The sequence below is a fragment of the Callithrix jacchus genome, chromosome 7 (assembly GCF_049354715.1).
Source record: "Callithrix jacchus isolate 240 chromosome 7, calJac240_pri, whole genome shotgun sequence".
In the NCBI taxonomy this organism is placed as follows: Eukaryota; Metazoa; Chordata; class Mammalia; order Primates; family Cebidae; genus Callithrix; species Callithrix jacchus.
In genome coordinates this window covers 52,649,695-52,662,324 of record NC_133508.1, presented here as the reverse complement: position 1 = coordinate 52,662,324, position 12,630 = coordinate 52,649,695, and the positions used below count along the sequence as shown (strand labels likewise).

At 46.1% G+C, this 12,630-nt stretch overlaps 1 protein-coding gene across 32 annotated transcripts in view; it reads right to left on the bottom strand.

The window, feature by feature from the left end:
- Positions 1-12,630, bottom strand: part of FHAD1 (forkhead associated phosphopeptide binding domain 1) — a 148,624-nt gene that overhangs the window by 77,298 nt on the left and 58,696 nt on the right. For 30 of the 32 annotated variants that reach the window (XR_013519807.1, XR_004745736.3, XR_008482586.2 and 27 more), the window contains 3 exons: positions 11,391-11,521; positions 7,205-7,294; positions 5,737-5,841 (listed from right to left, as the gene is read on the bottom strand). Coding sequence is in view for 27 of the 32 variants with exons in the window: in XM_035307802.3 (XP_035163693.3) it covers positions 5,737-5,841; positions 7,205-7,294; positions 11,391-11,521 (326 nt within the window). In the remaining 5 variants the exon portion in view is untranslated. The remainder of the gene's footprint in view (positions 1-5,736; positions 5,842-7,204; positions 7,295-11,390; positions 11,522-12,630) is intronic. The other 2 variants (XM_054258775.2, XM_054258776.2) reach the window with 1 other exon arrangement.

Sequence of the window (12,630 nt, the reverse complement as noted above, 5' to 3'; positions counted from 1 at the left end):
GCACGATCTCGGCTCACTGCAACCTCTGCCTCCTGGGTTCAAGCGATTCTCCTGCCTCAGCCTCGTAGCTGGTGCCCACCACCACACCCAGCTAATTTTTGTGTTTTTAGTAGACGGTGTTTCACTATGTTGGCCAGGCTGGTCTCCAATTCCTGACCTCGTGATCTGCCTGCCTTGGCTTCCCAAAGTGCTGGCATTACAAACATGAGCCACTGTGCCCAGCCGAGGTGGACGTTTTTCAAATGCTGCAGAAGTAAAGGATGTCCTGGGCTCCACTCTGGGCTTCTCCTCTTAGTAAATGCCCTCCCTGCCACAGCCCCAGCTCTGGCAGTCCTGTTCCTCATATCCCTGCCACACAGCAGGCCCTTGGCACCAACTCTCAGAGATTTATTGAGCTCCTTCCCTGTGCATGGTGAGATGGTTTGGCTGTGTCCCCACCCAAATCTCGACTTCAATGGTATTTCCCAGAATTCCCATGTGTTGTGGGAGGGACCCAGAGGGAGGTAATTGAATCATGGGGGCCAATCTTTTCCATGCTATTCTCGTGACAGTAAGTCTTACGAGATTGATGAGTTTTTCAAGGGTTTCTCCTCCTTTGGTTTCTTCTTCATTTTTCCCCTGTGACCGCCATGTAAGAAGTGCCTTTTGCCTCCCACCATGATTCTAAGCCCTCCCCAGTCATGTGGAACTGCAAGTCCAATTAAACCTCTTTCTCTTCCCAGTTCTGGGTGTGCCTTTATCAGCAACATGAAAACAGACTAATATGCATGGTCTCAGGCTAGGCCCTGAGCACCTTTGGCCGTGATACCTGGCCTCCTTGCCTCTAATTTATTTCCTTCCAGAACATCCTTCCTGGTCCCGTGAGCAGATTGCCAAGTGGAGGGGTAGCACTGTCTGGTAGAACTCTCTGCAATGATGAAATGCCCTAATGCTGTGCTATTCAATACAGTGGCCACTGGCCACATCTGGCTGTTGAGCACTTGAAGTGTGGCTCGTGTGATGGAGGAACTGAATTTTACATTATATTTAATTTCACCTAAATAGCCACACGTGGCTAATGGCTGTGCCATAGTAACGAGTCAGACAGGCCTGGCTTCCCCCGATCTCGGCTTTGCCACTTACTGACTGGTGCCTTTGGGCAGTGACTTGGCTCTGAGCCTTGACTCCCACATTTGTGAAGGCATCTTGAAAAGCTCCAATATATTTAAAAAATTAAATGGGCATAATCAGAGGTGTTGTGAGGATGAAAAGAGATGAAATGTTTGGCATAAAGGTGAGTCCATGAAAAACTGTGGCGATCATTTTCACCATTACCACGAATCCCAAATTTAATCACGTTAGTTCCCTGTTCAAAAGCCTCAGTAACTCCCCACTGCCTAGATAGCTTGCAGCCCAAGCTCCAAAACTAATGGAAAATACCAAGCCCAAGATTCAAGAGGCCCGTATGAACCCCAACAAGATAAATCAAAACAAATTTATACCCAGATACGTCCCAATAAAACTGCTGTAAATCAAAGGAAAAGAAACATTTAAAAAACTAGAATATTAAAAGATGACACAATGGTACAATAGTTAGGTTATAGCTTACTTCTAAATATCAATGATTGGAGCCAAAAGACAGTAGAATGATAGACTTCACATCTATCATGTGCTGAAAGAAAATGACTGGCAGTGCAGAATTCAATACCCAGTCAAAAGATGCTTCATTATGAAGGACAAACATAAACGTTTTCAGACACATGCACATGCATACACACACGCATGAACACACACGCACGCACACACACGCATGCACACATGTACATACACACACATGCCCACACACTCATGCACACACACACGCACATGCACAAAAACACACATGCACATGCATACACACACATACACACACATGCACACACACATACATGCACACACACAAAAACACACATGCACATGCATACACACACATGCACACACACACATGCACACACACACATGCACATACACACTCCTGACAGAATATGACACCAGCAGAGCCATGTTGAAGGAAAATACTAACGGATGTTCTTCAGGCTGAAGAAAAATCTAGATGGATGATCAAAAATGTGGAGAAGATAGAATAGTCATATATAGATATGGATATTGACTTTAGAAAAATACTAATAACGTCTTAGAGTTTCAAATACAGAGAGAAGTTTAGAAAATGACAACAGTGGCATATGAGTCTGGATGGGGAAAGTGAAGTTAAAGTGTCAATGTCTCAGTCATTGTGTTAACAAGAAGAAGGACATCATTATTAATGAATATTGAATTTTGGTGAGTTGAAAATGCATATTGTAAAATTTAGAATAATTGCTAAAATAGTAAAAGTTAAAAACTCACTAAATATTAGATTTGGGTAAGTCATGAATGCATGCTATTGTCTTATGATTACTAAATGAAGAGCAAAAGAGAGAAAGTTTCCAAGCTAATACAGGGAAAAAGGGAATGATAAAAAACTATCAACTCAAAAGAAGCCAAGAATAGAGAGAAAAAGGAACATAACAGGAAGTACAACTGGCCCTGAGCGAGAAGATAAATTTAAATCCCAGTATACCAGCAATGACGTTAAATATACTTGGACTAAAAGACAAAGACGGTCAAACTGTACGAAATCTACATGCTGTTCATATGAGATACACATTTTAAAGGCTGACATAAAAAGTATGAAAAAGATAGTCTATGAAAACCCAAATCAAAAGAAAGCTAGTGTAGCTGATGGAGCTGCCTTAATGACGAAGACTCTAAGGGAAAAACATCTCTAGCAATGAAGAGGAGCATCTTGTGATGGTCAAAGATTTGATTTGATAGGAATGAAATGGTAAATTTATATGCATCTAATAACATGGGCTCAAAATATATAAAGCAAAGACTGACAATATTAAAAAAAGAAACAGACAAATCCACGATCTTGATAGGATCTTTAAACAACATGCCTCTCAGTGGCTGACAAAACACACAGACAAAAAATCAACAAGAGTGTTTAAGTTTTGAGCATTACTGGCAAGCTGCATTTAATATACGGATATAGAATACTATACCCAATGACGGCAGAATGCATATTCTTTGCAAGTGTACGTGTGGAACTGCAGTCGACCACATGCAGGTCATAAAGCAAGTCTCGATTAATATCAAAGGACTGAAGTTACCCAGAAGATGTTCTCTGACCACAGTGTAATTAAGCTAAAAATCAGTAACAGAAAAGGTAAATAGAAAACCCTCATATTTTTAGAAATTAGGAAATAAACTTCCGAGTAACCCATGGGTGAAAGAAGAAATAACACAATGGGATTGGGAAACTCTTTCGATCTGAGTGATAATGAAGATACTACTACGTAATAAGACTTGTGGAATGCAGCCAAAGCCTTGCTTAGAGAAAATCTGATAGCCCAGAGAGCATTTTGACTCCATGTTCATTACTACAACTATTTAAAAGAAAAATATACCGAGTCAATTCATTTTCACTGGGAGGACATTTTCCAGAGCGAAGCTCATTAAACCAATTGTTTAACAGCTTTCCAAATGTTTTCATTTTCACGTTAGTCTCTTTAAAATGTTTTTATCTGGATCGGTTCTTTTGTAGGTAAATTATATTTGACTCATCTATAAGTGTTTCTGGATCCTATCAAATATTTACCAATCACAGGTCTGTCAATGTGTGTTTTCTTTTGTAGTTGTCATTTCTACCATGTCCATTTTCCCCAGATTATATTTTACAAATCTAAACCTTTTCAAGAATATTTGATTTTTTAAGTGATTATTTTAATTTTTCATAGAGACAGGGTCTCACTATGTTTGCCAGGCTTGTCTTGAACTCCTGGCCTGAAGCAATCCTCCTGCCTCAGCCTCTAAAGTGCTGGGATTACAGGTGTGAGCTACCTCACCTGGACAAGAATATTTGATTTTTCTCTTAAGTTTTAATCGATAATAAATTTTACTCTGTGTAGGGTTTTTTTTTTTTTTTGCACCCAGGCTGGAGTGCAATGACTCGATCTCAGCTCACTGCAACCTCCACTTCCTGAGTTCAAGTGATTCTCCTGCCTCAGCCTCCAGAGTAGCTGGGACTACAGGTGTGTGCCACCATGCCTGGCTAATCTTTTTCTTTTCAGTAGAGATGGGGTTTCACTGTGTTAGCCAGGATGGTCTCGATCTCCTGACCTTGTGATCCACCTGCCTCAGCCTCCCAAAGTGCTGGGATTACAGGCATGAGCCACCGCGCTCGGCTCTGTGTAGTTTTAACTGTTGATTTGAATTTTGTGTTAATTATTTCTGCCAAGTCTACTTATGTCTGGCCAACTTTTGCAGGCTTTGATACTATCCCTATGATGTGATCCTGGTGTAGTATACATTTCAGCTTGTGAGGTTTTAATGATTTGATCTCCGGTGACTATACTCACATTCATATTAAATAAAATTGGAGAAAAATCTAGATTTGCTTTTATTTCTCAGATCATACCTGAGAACTTCCCTTCACATAGAATTCCTCTGCCTTTTAGATTTGTTCTTAAAATATTCTCAGTTGTGGTTGGGAGTGGTGTCTCATATCTGTAATCCCAGCACTTTGGGAGGCTGAGGCAGGAGGATTACTTGAAGCCAGGAGTTCAAGACCAGTCTGAGCAACACAGTGAATCTCTATCTTTATTTATTTTAAAAAAAATTATAAGTTTTCTCAATGACAACCATCTTCTAATCAAATAAAGTAGATGATTCAAATGGAAAGAAATAGACTCTGTCCATACTGCTCAGGACTCTTAAATTTTCAGTAAAAAGAAATTAAAATATGTGTGATCCATAAGCATCTTTTATACAACTCTTCAATTGGTCATTGTTGCTTAAAGAGGTCACCATTAGTTTAAAACAATAGGATTTGCTGCGCTGATGAAAATTTCCATATTTGTGCGGTCCAGTGCAGCAGCCGCCAGCTACATGTGGCTACCATGCACTTGGAACGTGGCTGGTGCAACTGAGGAGCGACATTTTGTTTCATTTATTTTAAATTAATTTTAATTTTTTTTTGAGATGTAGTCTTGCTCTGCCGCCCAGGCTGGAGTGCAGTGGCATGACCTTGGCTTGCTGCAACCTCCGCCTCCTGGGTTCAAGTGATTCTCCTGGCTTAGCGTTCTTAGTAGTTGGAATGACAGGCCTGCGCCACCACACCTGGCTAATTTTTGTATTTTCAGTAGAGACGGTGTTTTGCCGTGCTGGCCAGGCTGGTCTTGAACTGACCTCAGGTGATGGATCCATCTGCCTCCACCTCCCAAAGCGCTGGCATTACAGGAGTGAGCTACCATGCCTTGATTTAAATTTAAATAGCCATGCATGGTTAGTGGCTGTAGTGGATAGCACAGGTCTGGAGTGTGCAATTTTTTTTCCCATGATGGGAAGGAGCATTAAAATAATTACGCAACACTAAACTCACAGGGACTGGCAGGCGGGAGGGTCTCATTTACCAAACAAACCAGGAAACAGTCATAGAAGGCAGTGCGGCCTAGTGAGGTTACTCACAGGGCTCTGGAGTCAGACAAACCTGGGTTCAAATCCTGCCACAATTACTTTATCTGTGGAGTGAACATGGTCCCTTTCCCTGTGTGAGCCTCAGTTTTCTCAGCTGTAAGAAGGGTTAATAGCAGCATAGGCCACTTCGAGGACTAACACGGGTGGTGAGTGGGGAGCTCCTGGCCACAGCACTGTCTGGGCCGGGCGTCCACTACGTACCTTGTTCTTTTCTCTCAGGGTCCTAGAGATCACGCTCTGTTCAGTACAACTCTTCCTCAGCTCCGCCCTAAGCTTCTTCATTTCTTTCTCCATGTCTTTGATTTGCTGAGAAAGATTCAACAACAGAGTGAACCTCCCTGCTGGACTGCAGGAGCTGCCTTCCTGGCTGGCTGCGAGGTCTGAGCCCTCGAACCCCTCGCATCCCATTCATTAAGGTGGAACCTTGTGTGGTATCAGCTTGTTTAATTCTTTCTCCCGGGGGAAGGTTTTACAATAACAAGCAAAATAGACTGTTTTTCAACTGATACATTAAAAGTTCTGCATAAAGGAAATTAGTTTCTTTTGGAGGTCAGTTCGGTCCTGGATTAAGCACTACAGGATGTCCATCAGTTCATTAGAAACACCCTGCTCTTGGGGTATATTTTTGAGATGAATCTAAAGGGGCAGCTGTTTGGAAGACACAACAGGCAAGGTCTGGAAGAACAGAACAGCAAAATGTTCCTTTTTTTGTTTGAGGCAGGGAGTAAAATGCTCCTGGCCTGGAGGAACAGCGCTAGTGTGGAGAAGAGCATGCCAGAGAAGCTGAGCTTCCCAATGAATGGAAAATGCACACCTAGTGAGGTGTGCGGTGGATTTGGAGGGCATGGGGAATACACCTCCTTTCACTCTGATGGTCCTGTTATCATTGTATTTATTTTTTTGGTTACCTTCCATATAAAGCAAATAACTTTTTATTTTGTTTTTACAAGTAGATATTAAATGGTTGTGTTTAGGCTGGGTGCAGTGGCTCATGTCTGTAATCACAGCACTATGGGAGGCCGAGGCAGGCGGATCATGAGGTCAAGAGATCGAGACCATCCTAGCCACCATGGTGAAACCTTGTCTCTACTAAAAATTCAAATATTAGCTGGGCGTAGTGGTGGGCGCCTGTAGTCCCAGCTACTTGGGAGGCCGAGGCAGGAGAATCCCTTGAACACGGGAGGCTGGGGTTACAGTGAGCCGAGATCATGCCAATGCACTGCAGACTGGGTGACAGAGCAAGACTCCATCTCAAAAATGAATAAATAAGTAAGTAAATAAATAAATGGTGTGTTTAAATAAATACCTCAGGAAGTGTTAACAACAGTGCGTGTTTAGGATTAAACTTGGGACAGTGGAACATACGTTTGAGACTCACAGGTCGGGGGTAGGGCAGGGGACCATGTGGTGGTCAGCTGGCCAGCCTCCTGTCCCTGTCCCCAGTCTCAACCCCAGCCTGGCTCCTTGAGGGAGCCAGAGCCAACTGCCCAGGGAACCCTGGGGTCCCTTCACCTGTACAGAAGCAGCAGATCAGAGAGTGAGGAGATCACGTTAACAAACAAGCACGCACAGAGCTCCGGGGTTTGGGGCTAAGTGATGCCCAGCACCCCACCAAGAACCCGAAGGTCAGACTCTGGTTTTTCTGGTGGAAGGAGGAAGCTCAACTCACGGTTCTGCAGAGTTTTAACTCTTTCTCCTGGGCTTCCCTGAGCGCCTTGTGAGCACCTTCCTGCTTTAACTCTTCCTTTAGCCCCGAGCACTGTGGAGAACAGGACGACAGAGAAAGAGGCTGATGTTGGCCAAGTAGGGCTGTCGGGGGAAGGAGGGGCTCCGAGGCCACATGTGAGCCCTTGAGAGGGTCACCCGAAGAGATCCCTAAAGGCGACCCCTTGTGTCTGACGGGCACACAGGATCCTGCAGCCATTCCTGGTTCTCCACTCATGAAATCAGACGCATACAGCAAATGCTCTCATCTTCAAAAGCCAACAATGTAAACCACAGGGAAACCCAGCTTCAGAGAGTCTGTGTTGAGGAATTTGTGCTGATGTCCTTGGAGGGTCCCGAGTGCACCTGGACGGCTCTTAGCGCTTTATGCAATTTACTCCCCCAAGATGTCACTGGCCTGGGAGTGGCGGTGGAAATGGAACAGCCACTTCGGAGGGCAATCTGGCGAGGGGCATTAAGAACATAAATAATGTGCCTCTTTTTGACGCAGAAATTCTGCTTGAGGAATGTATAGGGACAATGGCCGGACCGATCAGCAAGTCTGTGTTTAGGGATGTTTTTGAGAGTACTGTTAGCTGTAGTGAGCAGAAAGGAAACGCCCGTGTTCAGTAACCAGGGGCTGTTTGATTCCACTGTGCACAGACAAGAGAGTATAAGGGAGCCTGAAAGACCCATGAGAAAAGCTCTTGTCAATGTGGGAACACAGTGATTGTTTAAAGTTTAAAAAATGGGTATAGTGTAAGGTTGTTGTTATATGTCTATTACATATATATTTTTTTCTAGGTTGTTATAGAAACAAAACAGAAGGCATATGCATTCAAGTCCTGTCCTAGATTTCTTGGGGTAGCATTGCTCTTCTCTCTTTAATTTTGCTTTCCAGTTTTCTCTACTTTTTATTCTAAAATTAACACAGCATATGTAATTTGAAAAATAAAGACAGTCATTTCGGATGTTCACATGAGCAATATCCTTGCTCACGAGGAGCCCTTGTGCTGATGAACGCCAGGTGTGGCCTGGAGAAGATGGCAGCCCTGTCCCAAGGTCAACGGAGAAGGGGACATGGGACAAAAGTAACCCAAATGCATTTGCTGGGTAGAAGAGCCAGAGGCACTGTTTCTCCATATTTCCCCACCTGATGTCAGCTCTATGGCCCTGACACACACCTGCACACCCCACACACTCCATACACATACCTACACACACCTGCACACCCCCGCACACCTATACACACCTGCACACCCCACACACTCCACACACATACCTACACACCCCCACACACCTATACACACCTGCACACCCCACACTCCACACACATACCTACACACACCTGCACACCCCACACACCTACACACACCTGCACACCCCACACACCACACACATACCTACACACACACCTGCACAACCACACATACACACCTACACACACCTGCACACCCCACACACTCCACACACATACCTACACACAACTGCACACCCCACACACTCCACACACACCTACACACACCTGCACACCCCACACACTCCACCCACATACCTACTATACACACCTGCACACCCCCACTCCACACACATACCTACACATACCTGCACACCTCACACACTCCACACATACCTGCACACACCCCACACACCTAAACATACCTGCACAACCCCACCCCACACATACCTACACACACCTGCATACCCCCCACACACCTAAACACAGCTGCACACCCCCACTCCACACACACCTACACACATCTACACACCCGAACACTCCACACACATTCCTAGACACACCTGTATACCACACACACACCTAAACATACCCGCACACCACACACTCCACACACATGCCTACACACACCTGCACACCCCATACACTCCACACACCTGCACACCCCACACTTCACACACATACCTACACACACCTGAACATGCCACACACACACCTACACACACCTGCACACCCCACACACACCCACACACTCCACACATACCTAAACACACCTGCACACCGAACACACACCTAAACACACCTGCACACTGAACACACACCTAAACACACCTGCACAGCCCACACACTCCACACACATGCCTACACACCTGCATACCCCATACACTCCACACACACCTACACACACCTGCACACCCCACACTCCACACACATATCTACACACACCTACACACCCCACACACACCTAAACACAACCGCACATCCCACACTCCACACACATGCCTACCCACACCTGCACACCCCATATACTCCACACACCTACACACACCTGCACACCCCCACACATAAACACACCTGCACACCCCACACACCTAAACACACCTGCACACCCCACACACACCTAAACACACCCGCACACCCCACTCCACACACCTAAACACACTTGCACACCCCACACAGTCAACACATACCTACACACACCTGCACACCCCCACCACATGCACCCTCACCCACACATTCAGACACACCCATACTCATCCACACATCACACATTTACACCCCTCACACCCACACACCTATACATACCCCCACACCCCTACACACATTTGCACCCCTCAGCCATATACACACACACCCCCATATACCTACACACGCCACTCACACACCCACACTGACACCCACACACTCACCCATACACACCTACACATTTACACCTGTCACACTCACACCCACACACATCCACACCCCCCCACACCCTCACTCACATGTCCACATACCCCACACACCCACACTCCCCCCATGCTCATACACCCATACATCCTCCCTCACATGCCCATACAGACCCCACACACCCAGCCACACACACCACACATCACACTCCTCACACACCCACACACACCCTCACACACCCACACCCTTATACATCTCCACCCCCCACACCCCCCCACATACCCACACCCACCCACACTCCCTTACACACCTCACCCTCCCACCCACCTACACACACTTCCACACACCCTCCCACACACCCACATACATCCTCACATCCACATCCACAAACCCACACACCCCACACCTGAAAGAGCGACAACACTTTTAATCCAGGAAGTGACCCTGCTCAGGAGATGGATGCAGAGGGCTTGGCAAGGCGGGCTGACCACACGCCTGTTAAAAATGAGTTTGGTTAATTCTAAACTCATGTGAACATCTGAAATGCCTGTCTTTATTTTTTCAAATAAATAAACCTCACAAATACTGTTAAATCCTATAGATTCAGGATTCTAAAGTCAGAGCATTGAGGTACACTTGCAAATAGTCCAAATTATTATTTTTATTATCATCATCATAATTTTGAGACAGAGTTTGCGGTCCAGGCTGGAGAGCAGTGGCCTGATCTCCGCCCACTGCAACCTCTGCCTCCCAGGATTAAGCGATTCTCTTGCTTCAGCCTCCTGAGCAGCTGGGATGACAGGTGCCCCGCTAATTTTTGTTATTTTTAGTAGAGACGAGGTTTCACCATGTTGGCCAGGCTGGTCTCAAACTCATGACCTTATGTGATCCACCTGCCTCAGCCTCCCAAAGTGCTGGTATTACAGGCATGAGCCACTGTGCCACGCCTCAAAATTACTTTTAAACAGCCCTTGACTGGCCTAGCAGGTTCACTCCTCATAGAACATTCTCACGCACTCTGCAGTCTAAGGGAAGAAGTAAGCCTGTCTAACTGCACTTGGACCTGCAAACATCCTGCTTCGAAGGTGACTGTGTAGATCAGTGGCGACTGGAGGAGGTGAAGCCCACTTTTGCGTGCAGTGATTCTATTCTGCTTTAATATGAAGCCTTGCCAGGGAAGTATTCATGCTGAGAGTGCATTTGCTGCTGGAATTAACCAAACTCCTTTATAATGGGCATTAGAAAACGTTTGCTGGAGTTGAGGCTACATCTTGCTTATTCTGGGCCCCACGCATGCCGTTCTTTGAAAAGCTGCAAAGAACTTGGCCGGCTGTTTTAGTCTTTCTAGGTGAGCATTTCACGTTTGCCCCCCACCCATCCCCCTTCCCCTAGCACCACGGTGTGAGAGGTAGGAATACATTTAAAATAAGGGCCCAGGGTGAATGAAGCAAGACATCGCGTGACTTCACTTTAGTTACTTTTCAGCTGACAGCTACAAGAAGGTGACGCAGCCGTCCTCACTCACTCTGGAGCCAAGCGCTTCCAGCTGGTGATCCTTCTCCTTGTTCTGACTTCTTAGTTGACTGACCTCTTCCTTTAGTTGTTGAACTTGCTCATCCTTTGCTAACATGTCTCTTTGCAAAGATGACACCATCCCTGTAAAAAAGAAGACTCATGGAGGTCAAAGAGGCAGTGAGAATTACTGTCATCGCCGCCACTGTCAGCCAGTTTGTGATGAGCCTGGCACCCAGAAGGGAGGTGTCTCCAAGGATCCCGGGAGCTTGAATGGGGTTGAGACAGCACCCGCTGCACATCACTTGTTCAAGGTCTCAGTGAGGAGAGGTCAGGGCATGTTGCTGGAGATATGAGACATCTGTCGTGGTACCTGTGGGCATCAGCCCTCCCTGGGAACAAAGGCTCAGCAGAGAGAGGGACCGGGAGGGGCCCCGAGATGGGCTTGTGGCAGGAGGGGATGTGCTGGTTCACACTCATCTGAGTTTGGAAACCGTCTCTACCACTTACTAGCTCAGTCGTCTTTTTTCTTGAGATAGGGTCTCACTCTGTCACCCAGGCTGGAGTGCAATGGCACAATCATGGTTCACTGTAGCCTCAACCTCCTGGACTCAGGTGATCCTCCTGCCTCCGCCTCCCAAGTAACTGGGACTACAGGTATGTGCCACCATGCCTGACTAATTTTTGTATTTCTTGTAGACACAGAGTTTTGCCCATGTTGCCCAAGCTGATCTTAAACTCCTGGGCTCAAGCAATCCACCAGCCTCGGCCTCCCAAAGTGCTGGGATCACAGACATGAGCCTAGCTTAGTGGCCTATTTAACCTCTCATTGTATCTGCAAAGTTGTTGTAAGGCTTAAAAAAGATGATATATATAAAGAACATAGTAGAGTGGCTAACACATAGTGTTTATTCCCTGCCACCCATGACTATATGTGGTAGCCAGCTTGCAAAATGGCCCCCGTGATACCTGCCTGTTAGTATTCCTGGCCTTGTGTAACTGGGCTGCCGTGTGTAACTCATATGGCACTGCAGAAGCGGGGAATGTGACTTCCCAGGCTGAGTCATCACAGATGTTATGGTTTCTTCTTTGCTCGCTCTTGGATTACTCAGTCTGGGGAAGGCCAACCGCCATGTTGTGAGGATACTCAAGTGGCCCTAGGGAAGGGCACACATGGTGAGGGACTGAGGCCTCCAGCCAACAGCCATGGGAGCCAGTCATTCCGGAAGGGGATCCTCCAGCCCTAGTCAGGC